General features: G+C 36.8%; 1 protein-coding gene across 1 annotated transcript in view; it reads left to right on the plus strand.

Moving 5' to 3' along the window:
* The first annotated feature begins 989 nt into the window (after positions 1 to 989).
* LOC131440159 (calcium-activated chloride channel regulator 2-like) overlaps positions 990 to 23,021 on the plus strand; it is a 43,804-nt gene continuing 21,772 nt past the window's right edge. Inside the window, exon 1 of the mRNA XM_058611206.1 lies at positions 990 to 1,968. Within this exon, the coding sequence (XP_058467189.1) occupies positions 1,783 to 1,968 (186 nt within the window). The 5' untranslated portion in view covers positions 990 to 1,782. The remainder of the gene's footprint in view (positions 1,969 to 23,021) is intronic.

Below are 23,021 nucleotides of genomic sequence, written 5' to 3' on the forward strand. Positions count from 1 at the left end.
ATTGGGATTGGGATTGGGATTGGGATTGGGATTGGGATTGGGATTGGGATTGGGATTGGGATTGGGATTGGGATTGGGATTGGGATTGGGATTGGGATTGGGATTGGGATTGGGATTGGGATTGGGATTGGGATTGGGATTGGGATTGGGATTGGGATTGGGATTGGGATTGGGATCGGAATTGGTTTTGGATTGTACCTTATTTATTTGTTGGAGTACCTTCACCGTATGGAAAAGTTAACATTTTGAAAGCATCTGTGCACTATAAATTGTTTTTCCCTCAAAATTTAATACAAATTCTATGATCCATTTTTTAGGATCGAAGACAAGCTCAAACACGTTCACACACAATAGCTGTCAAATACTGACTGGACAATCAAAATAGCCGGATTTGTCAACTTAAGTGAGGGTCATGAGTACCAACATAACGGCATCAAAAGATAAAAAATCGTACATATGTAGCCCACGAAAATTCAAAATTCGCGATACTTTTTTAACAAACCTCATATGTTTATGTTTGTTACATTGAATAGTACTTCTAAAACCGAACATCACAGCAGTCCTGCAATTCCTATTGGATGCTACGAAACAAGTCATGATGTTGCGCGACTAGTCCCTACAATTTTCCGCCCTGCGCCTTGCAACACTTCATTAGGTTTCTACTTTTAATTAATGTCGCTTGACATGATGAACTTTATTCAGCTGGCGGCCCGAGAAGCTTGGAAACATAATCAAAACAAACCAAGTTTACCATTCATTAAACCACGAACCGGCATACTTCATCTGGATCTGTACCTGCAAGCATCAGTGAACGAGCCGAAGCCCGCATGAACAAACAGACGACGATGAACGCTTTTTCATGTTTTCTCTCTGCTAGTGCCGAAGCATAAAGTGAACTCCCGTGTCGGTGTTAAGGCGAACTGGAAAAGAAGGAAGATGGTTTTGCATCGGCATGCCTATGCTGCTGCCGGCCTTCGTCGGTTAGTCCGCTGTTGACGTTGGTTGCGTTTGGTCGCATTTGTTAGCTACGAGTCCTGCTCGACGGGAAGATGGTTAACACTGACATTCCCAGATCATGTGTTGTTGAGATATAAGAGAAGAAACAAAGTGCCAAGTGAATTGTGGTCGCGTGGTGTCTTTCGCGTGCCGCCAAAGGAATACGGACTAACGATCGGTCGAAGAAACGGGATTCGGAAAATAATTCCCCGATGGACAGAGGTGCAGGCGGTTGGATTACAGGAACAACTTGGAATTGAAAAACCGATGGAATTGCGGAGTGAACCTTACTGCGGTTTGGTTTTTCGGGATTTATGTTACATAGCTCTAGCATTGCAACCGCATTCTTGTGACTGAATGTACGTTGGCTTACACAAGTATTGAACCGAAAACATCAACAAACCCGTGGTTTGTGCACGTCGCATGGTGGTTATTGTGGGCCATTTCGGAACAGTGAAAACAATTCGGGTTTGTGGCGACAAAAACGACTTTACCGGCATTGCATCGCTGTTATCTGAATATTTACTCAACGTTCAAGTGGATAAGTGAAAAATTTGAAAAGTAACAGAGGCGGGTTTTGCGGTTGAATTTTTTGTTGTATCCGTCAGGCAGTTTGTTGTGGTGTAAAAAATGACAACTTCCGACTTCGTTGAATACTAGAATCGCTGCGCGAAAAAAAAATCATTCTAAAACTACAATCCTGCTGAAACGGTAGATTAGTGAAACGAAAATTTTCAATAACATCAAAGACGCATCCCAACTGATATTTGCTCGAACGACGACGCAATGCGGTGCGCAAAGATTGGTAAGCTACCGGCGACGCCGGTGCTTTTGATGGCTTTGGTGGTTGCGGTTTCCGCCACCGCAACCAGTTCAGTTTACGTGGAAAAATCCGCGTACAAAAACATTGTCATCGAGATCAGGGATAACGTACCGGTGGAAAACTGTCAAACGATTCTGCACAACGTCGAGGTAGGTACCCCATCCTTCTGACGGTCGGTGAAATATGTCACCAGCCGCAGAAAATTCGCCGTGCGCGAGTGTAAATGAATCCATTTTTTGTTAGTCTCCCTCCTCCCCATGGGAGGTGGATGAAGGCCATTTAATGCAGAGATAGTGCAAAATCTGTCGCCAGTGGCAGGAACGATTTATCTATTGGTGATTGCCGTATGCAAGAGATGCAGAAGGTGTGTTTATTTGGAAACGGTTATTTTTTCAGCGATCGAGACTGCAATCTTGATCGGAAAGGAGTGGCAAATGCGGAGCGATAGATTTTTTTTGCCTTCATTGTGTATTCAGGGGACTCGGTACGAGTAGAAATTACAAAAAAAAAAACTTGATTCAATTATGTATGGAAGCTATTGTTTTACGGAAATCTAAGAGCTTTATATTCCTCAAAGCGTTCTATTTTTTAAGCATAGAAAATAATCCAGCAAACGCAACGAATATTCTTGCTCGTTTTTATATTCATTGAGCTTGTGGGCTTAAACTGAATATATTAAAATGTTTTATATTTTTTTCTAAATATGAAGAAACTGCAATTTTTTTTCAGAGGCTCAGTTTTTATATAATCTCTCATATTGGGTGAATATTGAAATAAGTTTGAGTTGATTATATTTTTAATACGTTTTTGAAAGTCGTTTTGAATCTCCCTTTGTTTCATGGCTCAACAGATTTCGACCGGAATTCAGGGTAGTTCTGATAAAGAGTGTACAACTCCGGTAGAGTTATATACTAGCGGCATAAAGCCAAATCGTATCATAACAGAGGTTTTTGAACGAGCAGTGTAAGAAAAGGCAAAAGCTACATTTGTAGACATTCAGTTTAACAAATCACACCGTTCATGGAGTCTTTGGTCAAAAATGGTTTATTCCGTTTGCCACAAATGGGTATAGTATGCCAAAATTATTATTTGGATTTCGATCCACTCCGTCCGTTCAGGGTAGATCGATAAGTAGTATACACCTCCTGAATAATTTTATTATATTAGTATGAAGACAAAGCGTATCAAAACAACGGTGAAAGTCCCATTTTGTGGTGCCTTTGGATACGAATGATTCATTCCGTTCACCACCAGTGCATATGGCTTGCCAAATCTGTTACTTCGAAGTAAATCTCGGTAGCTTCTTCTGTTTGAAATTTGTATTATCCTGTGAAATATATCTTTTCTAGTAACTGCTTACCATTGCACATTTATGTAAGTCTCAACCTCAGTAATACAGTAGCAGCTACACAACAAATAATTTAAAATTTAGTGGTGTCGCGAATCAACAAATGAAAAAATTCATTAAAACCCCAATCATGAATGCATGAAACCTGTGTAAAATCAACTGTAAAAATAAGTCATTTTAGACGCTTGAATGTGTCGATCCCAGAAGACGTAAACGAATTGTTCAAAGTGTGTGATTATTCTGAAAGCTGCAAGGTATCAAAGATAAGATCGAACTGACCAATCAGAACTAATTGGGTCAAGTGACACGTTCCCTTAGTTATTTATAGATTTGTGCCTCCAAATATTTGACGAATTACGTTGCTATGAGTTGCGTCATATGTGGATTTGTATCACCTTCAAATTCCACAGCGTTTTGCTATGTTTCTATAGATGAGGCGCCAGCAGGATTTCCAAATTGAACAACCTTGCCATTTTTCAAACGATTTTTACAAATAAACAATTGTTCTTTGACTTGCCGGAATAAACTTTACTTTTGAATCAACAGGTAACCAAACTTTGGATTGTACTGTTTGTAGGCGTCCAATGACTGTCCTATTTTTCTACGATTGGTCCGCACAGTTTCCATAATTGGACGATCGTTTTCAAAGCGTAAAACGCCACAATTTCAGCGCATTCTTTTGGTGTGTATCGACTCATAGCTGTAATGGAATGGAATGACGTTTCAGAATGTTGCTAATTTGTCAAATTCAGTTGAAAAAATTGCGGATACATTCATCCTGTAGAATCACCGTTCACCTTTAAACATTTTTTCGTATCGTTGCATCATCTATCTAAAACCATCTGCACTGAAACTCTTAACCTACGTATTGAGACAGTTTCCATCGGTGTTCTAATGGTTTTTGTCAAAAACGCTTGATCGTCCATTTTTTAAATCACGACACCATTTTTTAATCATTCCTTCACTTATTGAAGTAAATTCAAAAATTTAGCAGCAGCACGATTCTTTTACACTCAATCTATATACAACTACATACAATCTACATACATCATTATTGGCAGAAGCAACGGTTATCTCGGGCATTGTTTGCTGTACGCGCAGACATGCAAATAAGCATTGAATCAAAACAATATAACATACAGATATGCACAAACTTGTTTCGATTTGAAATATGGGCTTACTTTTCGCACTACTTACAGCTTATGGGTCTTACTTTTCGAATATACCTCGCACAATAATTTCAACGCCTTAGAGCGTAAAACAATTATCAATAAGTAGTTTCAATTCAGTTCAATACACTGCAGTAAAAAAGCTACGAAAAAGTTATCAATGATTGATTATTTTTCACCAGAACTAGTGCTCGAGAAAAAGAGCGTACGGTCTTTTGTCATTCAGGTGTTATATTTAAAACCTTGGAAAACCACACTCAGTACACGGTTAAAATAAAGTACTTCATTTATGAGTACAACAAACACTCATTTTCGACTTCAATACGAGCCGTCAAAAGTAGGGTACATTTTGACATATAAAATTGAGTGAAATACTAACAACATCCATATTGTTGCTAGGTCAAATAATACCCATAAGTGGTAGAAAACTTTTAAATGCATGATTTGCCTAATCGTCCAGTTTTAGTAAGTTCTATCATTTCTCTAACTTCGGATCTGATGTATCAAGTTCGATTCTTGATGCAGCAGTTCACTGAATTTCTTAAAGAGGAGTTCAACTCAACAATGATACATTTGACGATGATACATTTGGCGAGACTAAGCACAAATTAGGTGAACAACTAATAAAATTAAAGACATGGCATACGCAAATATGTTAATAAATTGTTCCAATTATTTTCACACATTTTGCTTTCTATTTATTTATTTATTCACTTATTTGGGGAGCAGGGAAAAGCCCGATGGAGATGAAATATAGCAATCTCTCTCTCCAGCAGGCATAAAACCTCCTCATCTTTTGTATCAACAGATTACAATGATCCAACAGATACATTTACGTTTAAAACTTAAAATTAAAACTAACAGTTAAAGCTAAACCACGAACCCTATAACTAGTTTGTGACACAGTATTACAGCATTACAGAGCAGCTTCTTTGAAAGGCGAGATAGAAGAGAAAAGTGGTTATGAAGATGGAAGAAAAAGGTTAGTTGAGGGAGCAGTGAGTGAGCGTGAACGAACGACGGGGTTAGAACCGGCATGTAGATCTAATTAGTGATCAAAAAGATGGTGGAAGACGGAAAAAATGAGAGGGAGGACTTTTTACCAAGCAATTCGAAAAATACATCATGTTTGATTTCTAAAAAAATGGGTTGTTTTATTCCCAGTTTCGACTCGTTCCGTCATTTGAAACTGGGTAGTTTACTCAATTTTGGACACACATTCTTCTTACTCATTATTGAGAATAGAATATTCACCCATTACATAAGTTTTCATAGTTTTTTCGAAAATGGATCGAATAATACAGAGAAATGACTATTTCAATTGAACCCTGTAAGCTTAGATACTATTAGAGATGCAATTTTGCAGAACGAACGTGGCATAATCATTTCAATTAGCTGATTTCTAAAATTTGGTCGCAACTTTTTCGAATCAAACCAAGCTAAATGAGAAGGCATTGGACCGTTTTCTGTGTGAAGAAATTAAATTGAATTTCGTCAATCAGTATGATAGAATAAAAGTAAAGAGTAGGGGAAACAAGAGTAGAAAGGTAAATTTTCAGTATTAAATTTTTCGGGTATTAAATTTTCCCACACATACATATGATTATATTAATTTTGTAGGGTAATCTTTTCTCTATGATCCACTCACCAATGTGAGCTGTTTCACACACTTCCAATCAGTGATGTCAGATCTACGGAAACCACCGTAGATCTACGGATTCGGAAATCTATGTAAATTTTTCTGCTGAAATATACGGAAATTTGTACCAGAATCTCTACTATCAATGTACCAGGGAAATGAAACCGGGGTTCATTTAAGTGAGTAACCGGGGTTTGCTTTAAGTGAACAAAAAATGGGTATTTATCTGTTGGGTTTTAACAGTGAATTATGGATATTTTGGGAGAGAATATCTATATTACGGTATAGATGTAAAAAATCGGTATAACTGGCAACCTTGCTGGTAACCAAAACAAAGCGGTCTTCTCTGGTACGCAGTGATGCTACTTCTCCTTAAAAGTCAAACTCGTTGATTTGGTTTCAAGTGTACTTATACTCGTATTTTTACATAAAATTAACAGCTTGGAGCTCTTAGCCATAGATGCACACTCCTGAAACTAAGTAATCAATGGGTAATAGATGTATGGTTGCTTTTCAAAATGAATTATGGAGATAATATAACAATATTTAATTATTTACCATTGATGTATAAAGAAATCATTAGAAATCTGTAGATTCCTGGTGAAATAATGCAAAATCTGTAGATATTAGGAGTTTCATCCGTAGATCCGCAGAAAAGACAGGAGTTTGTAGATCCACGGATAAATCCGTAAGATTGGACCGCTGGAGTTTCTAGGGAAGATATCAATCTACAGAAATAACAATACTGGCATCGCTGCCACCAATGCTTCGAAAACAATACGTCAAGATATTTTATTCAGGCCTATTTGCGTACAAGTTTTACGTGACCGATTTAGTTGAGTTTTTAGATAAATTTTTTTTTGTATTGGATCTCGTTGTCACCCTTTTTCTAGGGCGAGAGGAGCTTCCATTTTTCTCCTGCGAGGATTGAGGGGCAGTTTGTTCGCGGTTCGTCTCGTCATTCATTGCCGCATCGGTTGTATTGTTGTTGATTTCGTTGCTAGTTGCTGTAGATGCGTCTTGTTGTACATTGTTTGCAGTTGCTGGTTGGTTGGATGGTAAGTTATTACCTGCAGCTGGTGTACTTTGTTCTATAGGGGATACGTTGGATGGTTTCGTTGAAGGGGATGCTTCACTGTTGTTCGTGGCTGTCACAGGTGTACTGGGGTTGCTTGGGGTTGGTGTGAAGGAAGCACCGTTGTCCCATGGCTTACCGTAGTGAACAGCTTTCTGGCAATATTGACATGTGGCCATCTGATTGTCATAGGTAACTAGTGATTTGCAAGGGATTCTTGTATCCTGACCGAATGTCACATAAGAAGGTATAGGCCTCCTCAAGCGCATGCGTAACAAACGTACGCCATTTAGAATACCGGGGAAAAAATTCTTCCCCTTTTCTTTTTCGTTAGAGAGAATCTCTCCGTATTGGGACATAGTTTTGCGAATATAAAAATCGATGACGCTTGAGGGAAGATCATGTACACGCACTTCTATAGCACTATCTTCCATATATACTGGAATGTTGTACTTGATAGTTTCATGCTCCACATAAAGCACATTATTATTGTTTTTAGCGAATTGAATTGCATCCAACTCTTTATAGAACTGGATATAAACAACATTATTGGTCTTATTGCATTGAAGTAAATGAACACGTTTAATGTCAAGATGCATTTGATCCTTAAGCAAACCTTCAAGTTCTCGTATCGAAGGTCGAATTTTGCACTGTCTGAAGTCAACAACAATTGTATTCTTTCGTGTTGGCGGTTCCAGAATACAGCTTATGGCTAAGTTCATTTACGAGTAATACAAATAGAAGTGGTCCAAGATTACTCCCTTGAGGGATATCGTTCTTTCTGCAATGAGTTAATAAGGAAAAATGCATAGAAGTTGAAAATAAAATCAAAACAATCTGCATCGACTACGGCTACTCGAAATATTAGTCTGTGATTTCTTATTTGCAACTTGGCTCAGAAAAAGTTAGTTGGGACTTTACAATCATAGGGATACAACAAATTGGACAATTTGTATTCAACAGTTCACTGCACCGCACTAGTTTCGTAATGTCGTTTTCCATTTCAGTAAAAAAACCGACTCCCACTATACATCTTTCATCGGGAATTACCCTTACGTTCTCTCGCAAATCCCTGAAAATATAACAAGATTGACCTCGAAAGGATGCAGCTGAATAATAAATATTCCGTGGGTGCACCGAGCGCTGCTGGCAGACAATACAAACTTTCTTGAAAGCCATTCAACATTCTAACACCATTCCGAAACGAGAGAAAGAGAAAGGAAGCACAAATCTCGCTAGGCTATGTATCATGTCTTCTTATGCATTTTAATGACTGCAGCAAAAGTAGGTACGGTACTGGAAGCGTTGCAACTCCAGAAAGCGAACTTGCGCTGGAGGCTTCCAACGATTCGGTTCGCGGAAACCGAATCGAGTTTGCTATTGTTTTTTGAGCTATACCGCCAAGCTAACATGTGATAAGTTTGTCTGCTTATGGCACCGAGATGTTGGTGTAATCCGACCACGAAACGAAGCCCGATTCTAGGTTCAGTAGCTTAGCTTTGGACTCAGTAGCTTCTGCAGCAATTTTCGTGATAACAAATCTGAAAGAGTTTACTTGATTTGATTAGTTTGAACCATCCTTGAAGGCTACGGAATAGATCCTAATATCTAACCACCTGAAACGGAAGTATAGTACTGTGGCAGCCTGAACCCACCGGTTTTTGGTACAAATATATAATCCGAATCAAATTGAAGTTAGAGGAAAACTGAAAACTGAATCAATGTAATGTTCTACACTCGCACCCTTCGTAGGTAAGTTTATTCAAAATCTTCTAGTGGGAAACCGCACCCGTACATGTACGAAGGTAGTCGGGATAACTCACCGCACCCCAAAATGTGCCAACGACGATAGAACGTTGTTCCTATCCACCTGTCATAGTCAGCAAATTTATATGGAAAAGCGAGAGACCATGCCCGGTCGACCCAATCCTGTGGCTACCGTCGTCGGTCGTCGGTTTCGAGAGTTGTGTAGTGGATCCAGTAGTAGTAAGCAGAAGATATAACCGCAATTTTTCTCGGGCTACACTGCATAATCGCATCGCTACCGGAGTCGTCTAGTGAAACGATGCTCGGACGAAGTGACGGTCGGTCGCCGGGTGCCGGTACCGATGCCGGTGCAGGGAACGAAACGAGATACATCCACTTGCCCGAGAAACGAAGAGGATTATATCTGCATAATATAATAAAAATATCATTTCCTCAACTACTTTTTATTATCATCTTTTCTTATTGCTTTGGCTTGCGTGAAACCTCGAGTTTTCCACGTGACGTAGATGCTCGGTGGTCGATGGTCGGAGCATGATGGTGACATGGTGACTAAAGTGGGTGATTATATTGGAAGAATCGATAAATTATGAGCTCTTCTGAAGGCGGGTTTGTTGAAACAGCTGATTCTGCTGCAAAAATGAGGGTGTAAGACCGAACTCTGAATGTTCAGACCCTTCGTCATGGATATGTTGTTTTACCGTCCTAGGCTAGCGTCAGACAAGGCTTCCTCCTGTCACACTTATATCCTAGTCAATCTCAGAAGTGCTTCTCTCGCGAAGTAATGCTCCTTGTTCTACAGCAAATGGTGCATTATTTTATGACACGCGGTACCGAGTCACGCTTGGAGCTGGAGCGTAGCGGAACACAAATTCCTGGAGGCCTCCGATCTGCACCATCGCACAGTGATGCCATAGTGGCAGAAACTAAAAAAATTAAACTGACATGCTTCACTCACACATCCGAATATCAATAACTTTTACTATTTCGCTTCCAAAATTCTAATGGTTCAGAAAATAATTGATTTGTAAAATTTATCCTATGTTAACCACCATTTGTTTATCTACACAAGAACCTGAATTTTGGACACAAAGGAACTGGAACTGAATTAAAGGACTAGTAAGACAGGGACAGGCTTCGTATTTAGTTGAAAAATTCAGGTTTCGGAATTCAGCTCATTAATTTAGTTCTAGAATTTCGGAGCTGAACTAATTTTCAGCATTAAGGGCTGAGTCCATTAGGTCGCGTATAACCACGTGGCTTGCTCTGCGTATTACATTTCTCTCCATGCTCTCTCGCAAATGTGCAAAATGACTCTCGATGTGGCCGGGTGGCCAAGAAAGTTTTGATATTTTCGGTTACAAGTTTAACTACATCACATAAAATACAATAAAGCTACCGCTTGTTTGGCAGCCTAACTGAGTCGATTTTAGTTCTCACTCATGTTCCGTTACGTTACCAGGAAACAAGAGCAAAAAAAATGGTGCGTCTATAGAAATCGACTTACCTTCACGAAAATAACATTCACTTCATTTTTATCGCGACAACATATATGTCAGGATAAATTTTTGATCGATGCTTTTGAAGGCGAGATATTCAATGAGCAAGTTGAAAGAAGGCGTTTTCAGTTATGTAATTCTTCCTTCAGAAAAAAAGACTTCCCCGACCGCTAATGTCAACGAATCGTTCTGAAATTTGCACAGAATAATCTATACTAGCTTTCTAAGAGATTGTCAGTTGGGTTTTTTATATTCGTCACCGTTTCTGAGAAAATCAGATTTGAAGCGTGAAAATAGACTCTAAAACTCCCTAAAACACACTGGCCTCAGCCCTTAAGCTGAAATTCAGTGCAATTCGCGGGTTTTGAATTTCACCAATCAGTCAAAAACTGGATTAATTTCTGAAAAACAAAACACACTTAACTTTTCGTAATTAAATATACACTAAATAAATATAGTTGGAATTTTTAGATTTTGCTTTGTGAAGCTCAATTGGTTTTCGAAAACTATGATTGGTTGCTGTTCCCTGATACGGGGATGTTTTAGAAATTGAAAAACAGATTTTTAAACGATTTTTTTTTGCAAAAATCGGATTTTGAGATTCAAAACTATAATTTTTTAGAAGAAATCTCCGAAATTTCAGTATTATTCAAAGTGAATCGGCAAAATTTTCGCCATTTTCTTTATGTCTCGTGTGCGCTGTTTCATACAGTACTGGTGTGGGAAATACACGGTGGGATTGCTGGTATAGATCGTGAGCAAAATCACATGAGAAACAATGAATCAAAATATGTAAAGAAAAAAAATTATTTTCCGCATAATCGTTAATTGTATTTTATTTGCGGAAATTTTAACAACTTTTATCTCGCGGATATGAGTTTCATTAGAAGTTTATTCATTTATTTATTTATTTATTGATTTATTTGAAGTGTCACCGTAAAACTGCAACACTAATCCAAATCGACAGCAACAGTGTATTAAAAATATGCAAAAAGAGGGTATTTTAGAATTAGAATAATAATTCTCCTTCTTTGTTAGTTACTGCTGTGCAATGACCGACAAGGACGTGAGCGTTAGTCCCAATATGGCAGCAAAAAATGCTTCGTGTGTATGTGTAACTAGATGGCTTTCCATCGTTGAAAAGAGGAAGACATTGAGAAAACACAAACAATTGAAATTCAATAAGGAGCGGAAAATAGAAAAAAATCTATCCTCAAAAGCCATGTTACTTTGTCACCCACATTTTTACTTGTTTTTGAATTTTTAACTTTTTTAATTTATAACATTTCAGGTAAATATAGTCTTTCTAAAACCAGACGTTTTAGAAAGATTATATTTACCTGAAATGTTAAAAATGAAAAATGTTCAAAATTAATAAACAAGCAAAAAAAAAAAATTCAAACTTGGGCCTAATTTTTTTTTAGTTAAAGGAAAAAGCCTTAGGGGTTTAACTCAATCTTGGCAAAGTTTAAGAGTGGAAAGATTAATATTTTCGGACCAGCGAATTTTTCAATGTCGACCCGCACGTTCGGAGTGTACCGCAGCGCAACTCGCTCGGATACGGGCTTAACTTGTCGACACATATCGCACCACTGATCGAATCCTAGCTTTGACAGTTTATTGTTAGTAACGCTTCAGTTGAGATCGAAAGAAAAAGACGCACATTTCGTGTCTTGGACGAATTTTTGCATCTTGATCGGATTTAACAGAATAGGCTGTTGAAAAAAGGTTCGGTTTTGTAAACGCGAAACTTTAAAAAACCATATCTCGAAAATTCCACGCACCACATTGAAATTAAAAAATACGTGTCGAATATTTTCGAGTTCTTTGTCGAAACAAATAGATGAAAAAAAAATTTTGGGTGGATGATTTTGCGTGGAATGCCCCATATATAGAATGTTTAGAAAAACTTATCACTAGTTTTGGAGTAGAAATAATATAATATTGTATATTATGAATATAATATGTTACATATATTATTAGTAGAAAAACGTATCGAAAGCCCACTGCGCTCAATCACCAAAAAAATCCTAGTTTCTATGTGTCGGTTTTACATTATCTGCTTTGTGCGAAGATTCGTTCAACTCAAGTGGCCACACTTTGGCGGGAGTGCGCGGCACTGAATTTCACCTTGAGGTTGCGGTTTTAATGCTAGAATTGGATTCATAACATGAATTCCGAACCTGAAATAAGGAACTGAATTTCCAAAATCTAATTGCAGAACCCAAGCTGCGAATTCAATTCCAGCACGAAGGTTCTGAATTCAGGAAATGGGTTCTGAAACTGAATCTAGGAATTAAATTTCAGAACTGAATTTAGGAAGAAAACTTTGAAACTTAATTCAGGTGTTTAATTAGGGTAAACAAATAATACCAAATGATGGTTCAGAGTTCATATCAAACATTTTTGTATCAGATCTAGTTTTCATGAATTGGATTCCCGAGTTAGAAATCTGGATATAAATTTCGAACATAAATTAATACACTAAATGCAGTTCCAAAATCTAGTCAATATAGTTCCAGATTCTAGAATTAGTATTCAGTTTAAGAGTCTTAGTTTTAACCTTCAAATTTGTGTTCTGGGACTAATTTCTAAATCTCAAATTACGTTGAGAACTCCAAGGTAGACCAGAATCCAGGTTTTGAATTCAGTTCAAGGTGATATATATCAAATGTAGCAAACGGCGCACGTCGCGTTTCTGATCAATTATGCAAAAACTAGGCATATTTTCAAAAAACGAAAAACACTGCAGTTTTCGCGATGAAATTTATCACAATTGAGTATTCTTAAATTTTTGCTCTGTATTGTTTTCTGGAAATGTATAACTGGTTACTGTTCCGTTCCACGGGAATTATTTCAGAACTGAAAAATAATGTTTGAAGCAAAATTTCACAAAGAATCTGAAAAGGCAACTCAAAATTCTAAAACTTTAGCCGAGATTTGAAAAAGTGAATGAATTTCATAAACTTTTAATCATTTTCTGTATTGCTTGTGCGCTGCTGTTTCGGCGTGATGAATGCACGGTGGGTTCGGTGGCGTTATATCGTGAATAAAAATTACATATCAAATAATGACAAAAACTTGTGCAACATTGGATTTTGTATTGAAAAAACAACGTGTTGAATACAATAAAATGGAATTATAAAAAGGCGGGTGGGTAATGTCAGAGACATAACTGGATGTCGTGAATACGAAAACAAATGACATGTTCCTTAACACTTCCGAATATCAATTAGTTGATCAATTGTATGAATTATGCAAGCATTCCCCTTTTTCGCATTTTTCTCAAAAACAAAGAAGACTTCACTTGATCCAGATTACTGTGAATTTCACATAGTGAAAAGTGCACAAATCAAATCAAACAGTTCTAGATTTGCCCTAAACTGAGGATATTTACCTTCGATTTGGGAGCAAGAAATCCTAATAGTTCTTTAGAAATTTTTTCGAGCCATTAGAACGGCTGATTTTGTGTGATGCTCTCCACCGTTGTCCTCTTTTCGTTGTTTTTTCACCAATGCAAACAATTGGCAGCTGTGACGTAATCGCTCTTGTTGGAAGCAAAACTAGTTTTGCAAACGACACAAAATACATCTGCTGGCAGTGGCGATATAATCCAAACTGATCCAATTTTTGTTAAGAGGTTTCTTTTTACGTGATTTTGTTCGTAGCTTTTTCACTAATGGCGATCCTAATGGCTATAAAAATAGCAGCATAAAATTTCATTTCACATTTCATAGATAGTTTCATTGGAAGAAACTATCAGGATGTTGTACGGGAATCATTCCTGCCCTTCATAAAGACCAAATTGTGAAACTCACTACGATATTAAACACTGTTCGGAACATTTTTCTCGAACGATTTGTTGTACAGCAGCAGATATTTTGTTCTCTTTCTCAGAACGCGTTCTGATTGGCTGGTGTTGACATTGGTCAAATGAGACAGGTTTTTCAATAGTGTACTATTGAAATACTTCAATTCTGTTGCTATACACGTTTAAGTTGAAAAATTTCGATTCTATTGGTAGTTAGATTATATAAATCCTTTCACAGATCACTGAGCTATGAGCTTGAAAAATACGAGAAAGACAAACGCGCCTTATGAATTATCCTCTTCGATACTCGTTTATACCAATCATTTCAGAAAAGTTTAACTTTGAATTATTTGAGATTATGTCACACAACTGAAAATTTTATCATAAAATTGTGATCATATTTCCGATTGCATGTAGCAAAAATAATGTTGATTCGTTAGATACAACAAGAGGTATTCACGATCAAAAACTTATCACTCTCTCAGAGGGTAAATTTTGAAAAGGCACCCCATAGTAAAGTAACTTTGAAAGGTAAACAAGCGTGTTGTGTTTTCCTAATTGTTTCCAAAAGTTTGTGAACACTTTATTTTTGAGTTATTTATGGTTTTCTCATACTGTTGAAAATTCAATCATAAATTGCTGATCATATCTCTGATGGCATGGAGAAAGAATTATGTTGTTGCGTTTAGTATAACTCGCGGTATTCACGATTAAGTTCTACTGAATCTTTCACAGGGCAAATTTAAAAAAGCGCCCTATAGTGAATGTGTCTTGCATTCGCGTCAAAATACATTTCGTATAATTTTGCTTCAATCTTAAACTTAAAACGAGAACTTAATATTATTGCGTCTTTTTTAATAAAGAGGAAGTTACAACAGATCATAAGCATTAGTATGATTTTCAACAAACATCTTTGAATCTCTAGTCCGGATATCTTGAACGACCTTTCGGAACCGCAGATATAAAAGTACTCTCCAGAAAACTTCTTTACCAGTACATGACATTTCGATATTTTTTATTCATAGCATTTAAGGGCTGAGGCCAGTAGGTAGCGTATAACTCGTGCCGTACGTGCCTCGCTCAGCGTATTAAATTTCTCTCCATGCTCTCTCGCATATGTGCCAAATAACTCTCGATGGTCCGGGTGACCAGAAAAGTTTCGATATTTTCGGTAACAAATTTTCATAAAATGTGTCTGCATCCAATAAAGCTACAGCTTGTTTGGCAGCCTTGCTGAGCCGATTTCATTTCTTTCTTATTTTTCGTTACGTTACCAGGAAACTGGAGCAGAAAAAATGGCACGTGCATAGAAATCGACTTGCCTTCACAAAAATAACATTCACTTCATTTTTTATCGCGACAACATATATGTGTTGATGCACTAATCACATCTAAATTAAATTATCTAGACATTGTCAGGATAGATTTTCGATCCATGGTTTTGAAGGCGAGATATTCAATGAACAAGGTGATAGACGGCGTTTTCAGCTATGCGATTCTTCCTTCAGATAAAGGACTTTCCCTACCGCTAATGTCAGTGAATCATTCTGAAATTTTCACAGAATAATCTGAACTAGTTTTCTGAGAGATTGTTACCGTTTTTGAGAAAATCAGATTTGAAGCGTAAAAATAGCCTTCTTAATCGCCCAAAAACACACTAGCCTCAGAGCTTATTGTGCAGTATCAAATATATCGATGTTTATTCCTGAATAATCATTTTTGCGGGGAGTGTAACGTCATTACTTTAGTATGAAGAAAAGTGCAGCGAAATGTCACTGTATTTTAGTGACAGTAAACTATTAAGATGCTCTCGCTGTGCGCGGTTAAAAAATGGAAACTTTAACTTGGAGGACAGGAAACGTCCCGGATAACCGAACAAGTTCAAATACGAAAATTTGGTGACGTTGCTCGATGAAGATTCGTGCCAAACACTTCTGGAGCTGTCCATACCGCTAGGAGTCGACTATTCGAATTTTGTTTCATAATAATGCAAGACCTAATGCTTCAAAAGTCGTACAAACTTGATTGGAAATGCTGAAAACGGAAAGTTCTGATCTATTCACCATATTCACCAGATTCTGCTCCATCCGATTATCATTTTCTTCGATCCATTGCGCATGCATGTCAGAGCGACATTTCAAAAACTACAACAACAGTTAAACTTTCTAAAGTTTTCTTTCTATATATACAAATGAATTAACATAACCTAAAAATATTAAAAATAACAGCTATATCTAATTTTGAACTACGACTTTTAATTTGTTGAAAATTTTGTTAGCATCACTGTTGCATATGATTTGTTTGTTTGAGTTTTAACCGCCCTGGCATCACTGTGCATCGGCAGCCAGTCAGTTGTTGTTCCAGTGTTCCACCGCATCGTTCCCATGCTCCGCTAATGGCTTTTCGGTTGTACGTACTCAACCGACTATTGGTGGCTGGTTTAGTCTAGCGATGTCAGTCAAAAGTACCTCGGTGTCCTAGAAACCACTCAACGGTTTTAAGTTTCCCGCTGCGTTGTGCCGGAGCAATGCAGCTTGTCGATGTAGTTGTTTTCCTATTGGTTGATGTTCTGCTGCATTTTGACTCTATCCTCCACGAATCGGGAGAGGGAGGGGGGTGGCGCAAGTCAAAGACTCCAAAAGCTACTCTTTAAAGGTGGAAATGGAATACACTGGCTTCGACTTCGGTGGGCAAGGAAATCAGACAGATAGAGTGATGAGAATGTGAGGGGGGTTAGAGCGAAAAATAAATTGTTCGTTGATGTTCAACTTTATATGCACCGACATGTTTCTGCTGATGCCACCGTTGCTGCCACTAACCGGTAATTGGTGGGAAATTTTTTGAAGAAAAGAGGAAAATGTTACCACTTACTCATTCCTGCTAGCCGGTTGCCATTCGAACAGCGGCAAGGTGCCTCTCATGAAATGTGAAGTGCAAATAGTTGAACAAATTCTTTAATTGTATGTTCCCCATTCTGAGTGGTAAGACACAGCCGAAGCGGTTTGGATAATTGAGTGAAAACAGAACTTCAAGTACTGTCCCGAGTCGGAGCATCGAAGGGGAAATTCTGAATTAGTTACAAAGTTACTGACTATGAGCTCACGCGTGCGACCCGGCCAATGGGAAACGATTCCCGTTCGCTAGATCAGTTTATGTTTCACATCACATATATCTCGAATGAAGTGTTTAATGGGAACCGCGTAACGCCGAAGTTTTCAAACGCCCGGAAACGTGTTCGTGCCAACTTTGGACATTATCTGTTCGATTCGCTTAAGTGTACCCAGTTACCCGACCCCGCATGATAGCCCGGGATTTTCTGGTACACCTTTTCGAAACATTTTACCACCCGCACACGGCTTTTCGGTGCGATGGAAAATTATGTGACGGTGTTCTCAACTTCTTAAATGTTCTTGCTGTCGGCGGTCGGTTTCCAAGTGGTTAAAGTTGTTGAATTATGGCTACAACTTTTTCACTCTGCTCCGCGAAGAGCTTGTTTCGGGAAAGCACATTATGGGTTATCTTTTGATGAAAGCTTAACTTGTTTTGGATTGAGTGATCCAAAGTCCCCGCACTGAAGAGTTTCGTGTTTTTTTTTGTGGTTGTGAGGAGCTTTCAGTTTTTTGCTATTGTTTCATATAATTGGGTTATAAAAAACGAAACAACTTATGAATCGTGAGCCTCCGCAACAAAAACGACTTAGTTAAACTCATCACGAAGATTGTAAAAACACGAAAACAATAAATAACGTTGTTCTTTAGAGTTCATGATATACCACGGCAGATGTCGTCAATATCATGGACAGAGTTTACTATCTATGTAGCAAATAACTTTTCTCTGTACCCTACAGCACAAGCGTGTTTCACTGAATAGAATGAAGAAGAATAATCAAGCAAAAAAAAAATGAAACCTTCTTTTAAGACCGTAAGCTTAAGGCTGTAGATGAAGTTAATTATAAGATGTCAATACGATTTTGTGTCTCGTTCTATACAGCGATAAACTACCTAAGTTCTGGACAACAATGAACAAAGTACAAGATAGTGCTGTCAACAGTCATTAACGAATGCCGCACGAAATCCAACTTTAAGTATGATATACAAAATTATTCAGGAGACTTGTCTTAAGTTCGTGAAGCAAATCTAGTTTGTTTTAGATGTTTTCATTTGGAAAAGGAGTTGTCATTTTTTAAATGAATTCCGAGTTTTATGCTAGTTTTTGTTTAGTACCTCAGAAAATGATTATATATTCGTGGTAATTGGTACAATGATATTCTAATCGTGTGGACGACTCTCAAAAAGTGCATTCTAAGTTTAAATTTAAATTGACAAGCAAATGCAACTATGTAATGATAACCGCGGAACGACTGCAGAGACGGGACTCGAACCCGTAGTTAGTAAACGTTAGTTCTAAACGGGGAAGTTGTTTTGCCAATTAAACTACCCTGCATATGAGAACACATGCAGAGAGAGAGCTGAATTCAATAGAAGAACCAAGCAGGCTTCGCTTTACTTGGCCGCCACGGCATTCAGTTATAGTCATATCTCTATGGAAACCCATCTCACGGAAAACAAACACACACCGCGTCACATGTCTATCTTTTCACTATCTGCTTTGTCGTCGGACAATGATTTGAAGTTTGTTTTTGTCTCTTTTGCTGCCTATGGGGTCCGTTTGAATTATTTTGAACTTCAAATGCATGGCTGACTACGAGTAAATTCGAAGAACTATTTCGCCGAGAGTAATCAAAACTTGATTCTGAAATTATGTTCACAAATTTAAGCAATAAAATATACGATTGTTCATAGTTTAATTCCGTTCACTCCTTGAATCTATCTGTTATCTCAATTTAAAGAAGGTGCTGGAGATTCAGTTGAAAAAAATTAACAAATCTACATACGTTCAGTTCATTGTCCATACAAAGAAGATGTTATTCGAGCAACAATCCTAAATAACAATCCTAAATAATATTGTGTATCGCGTTGAGCATGAAAACGCAGAAAAACAACATATCAACTCACGCAATACAGCGAGATTTTTTCCGTTGACAGCGAAGCGTGTGGGGTGTTTTAGGGTTTCAAAAAAAGCCTCGGTATTACCTTCCTGTAGTGGGATTTGACCTTCTGTTTCAACAGACTTCGCAGCCGATTCCTTAGTGTACAGAACCATTGAATGGTGCTATGATCCTACTGACACTACGAATCTTTCCAGGTCGGGGCTCGAACATACGACAACTGGTTTGTTAGACCAGTGCCCTATGCATTGAACTGCCAACCCGGGACATTTTTTGGGGTTTTAGGGCTTCAAACCACCTCCGAAATTAAACACAAGTGTATTATATCATATAAACTCAGCTCTTTGAATATTCATCATAAAATGAATAATTTTCAACAAACGACTCTACATCAACATGTTTAGAAACACACCCCGAAAACCCTTTTTGAGTACGCGCCTGGAGAGGAGAATTTTTTTTTCGGATCCGAAGTGGTGTTTGTATGTTGCATTATTTCTTCTGTTCGCTTCGGTAAGGCTAGCTGGAAATCAAATATAATGAATAACTGAGGAAATGGCCCAAAATCGGCAACAAGTGATAAACAAAATACGAATAAAAGCATGAAAACAACAACTACAACAACTACAACAACTACAACTACAACAACTACAACAACTACAACAAGTACAACTACTACAATAATTACAACAACTACGACAACTACAACAACTACTACAACTACAACAACTACAACAACTACAACAACTACAACAACTACAACAACTACAACAATTACAACAACTACAACAACTACAACAAATACAAACACCTACAACAACTACAACAACTTCAACAACTCCAACAACTCCAACAACTACAACAACAACAACAACAACAACAACAACAACAACAACAACAACAACAACAACAACAACAACAACAACAACAACAACAACAACAACAACAACAACAACAACAACAACAACAACAACAACAACAACAACAACAACAACAACAACAACAACAACAACAACAACAACAACAACAACAACAACAACAACAACAACAACAACAACAACAACAACAACAACAACAACAACAACAACAACAACAACAACAACAACAACAACAACAACAACAACAACAACAACAACAACAACAACAACAACAACAACAACAACAACAACAACAACAACAACAACAACAACAACAACAACAACAACAACAACAACAACAACAACAACAACAACAACAACAACAACAACAACAACAACAACAACAACAACAACAACAACAACAACAACAACAACAACAACAACAACAACAACAACAACAACAACAACAACAACAACAACAACAACAACAACAACAACAACAACAACAACAACAACAACAACAACAACAACAACAACAACAACAACAACAACAACAACAACAACAACAACAACAACAACAACAACAACAACAACAACAACAACAACAACAACAACAACAACAACAACAACAACAACAACAACAACAACAACAACAACAACAACAACAACAACAACAACAACAACAACAACAACAACAACTACAACTACAACAACAACTACAACGACTATAACAACTACAACAACTACAACAACTACAAGAACTTCAACAACTATAACAACAACAACAATTACAACAACTACAAGAACTACAAACACCTACAACAACTACAACAACTTCAACAACTATAACAACAACAACAATTACAACAACTACAATAACTACAATAACTACAATAACTACAATAACTACAATAACTACAATAACTACAATAGCTACAATAACTACAATAACTACAATAACTACAATAACTCCAATAACTACAATAACTACAATAACTACAATAACTACAATAACTACAATAACTACAATAACTACAATAACTACAATAACTACAATAACTACAATAACTACAATAACTAAAATAATCACAATAACTACAATAACTACAATAACTACAATAACTACAATAACTACAATAACTACAATAACTACAATTACTACAATAACTACAATTACTACAATAACTACAATAACTGCAATAACTACAATTACTACAATAACTACAATATTTACAACAACTACAATAACTACAATAACTACAATAACTACAATAACTACAATTACTACAATAACTATAGTAACTACAATAACTACAATAATTACAATAACTACAACAACTACAACAACTACAACAACTACAACAACTACAACAACTACAACAACTACAACAACTACAACAACTAAAACAGCTAAAACAACTACAACAGCTGTTAAAATAACAAAAATCTTAACAAAAAAGATTCTAGCGGGAACAAGATCGTAACAGATTTTGAAGCGTTTGTGTCACAATTATCATTGAATTTGATATAACTACAGCAGACCGAAAGCAGAAATTTATAGCAATAGTTGTAAAAAATAAGAATTTAACACAGAAAAACTATATCAAAGCTAACTTTTAGCAACCTTTCAATCCAAAATTGTTGAATGATTTTTTTTTTGTAAAATGAATAATTTATTTAGTGATCTGATTCCTTCTTTTAGTTTTTTGAAATTCTGAACATTATATTTCGATATAAAGCAACGGAAGAACTCATTTTTTCAATTAATGAACTTCATCATAAATCTTGCAAATGAAAATAAAACATCATAGCTGATTTTGTTATTATATTGTTATCATAAGTTTAAACTTTCAACTGTTTTCATTTGTTAAATATCTCAATATAACTTAAATTGTTATACATATCAACTGTTGATATACTTGTGTTATGATTTTGTTATGTGAATCTGATCGGGTAGTACACACGATCGATATGGTTCTATTTTTAGGGACTTTGCAGTAACGTTTTCGCAAGTTTTCATTTCTGCTGTTTCATTCGCCAGTCTTGTTCATCAATCTGTTTTTCTCGTTAGATACTGATGAAAACTTAGGATATAAATTTTTTTATTTGATTCCGGATTTTTTGCCTTTTTGCTCAACAAAAAATGTGTAATTGACGTGAAATCACCTAACAAAAATTATTGATACATGAAGGAACGGAAGTTATTGCGCTGATTTTATGCCAACTCGTTTACGAAATGAAACGAATTGCAGAAAATCGATGTTGTCAGAATTTCCCGTATGATTTATCACTGAAGTTGGAAATTAAATTCAAGAAGAAATGACATCAATCAACTGATCAAAAATATCAATCCAAAGTAACTTACTATCCAGGCATTTTCAATGCAAACCAAATGAAATTGTTTCTTCGACATTTTTCGCTGCCTATGGATTAGTATCTGCAGTTATGCTCTCTTATCGAGATAAAAATCAATCGATTGGCACTGTTCTATGATTCAAATGCCTTCTGAAATATCATTTAAAACATCTGCATGAGAATTGAAACGCCGAATACCTGCAGTAGAAATTTGTTATATTCAAGAGAAATTATTGACTAAAATCAATGGATCGGTTTATGTATCAACTTGGCATAACAACGAGCAATAACTAATAATACATTGCCAGATTGGTTTGGTTTTTGCACTATTTATGACATACTGGTTTGGCAGTGTTTGATCCAGGCACTGCAAACCGTAATAATGAAACTAGATTAAATTTCATCTCGGAAAACATCACCAACGGGACAGACAGAAGAAACTGTGTTCAAACAGCTCTCACAAAAAAAACATTTGCATAAACTATCAATTCCGTTCTGCTTGGTTTCGCCGGATCCATTGTCCTATGCAGTCAGTAATCTGCTGGTGCATCGATCAATGGCACTAACGATGTGCAAGTCGGTGCCAAACTGTACAAAATTTACAAGCAGTTTGGCACAAACCGCCGCCTGACTGAATGAATAAATGAATGAATGAATGAATGCGCCATCATTTATACTGG

Source organism: Malaya genurostris, chromosome 1 (assembly GCF_030247185.1).
Source record: "Malaya genurostris strain Urasoe2022 chromosome 1, Malgen_1.1, whole genome shotgun sequence".
NCBI lineage: Eukaryota > Metazoa > Arthropoda > Insecta > Diptera > Culicidae > Malaya > Malaya genurostris.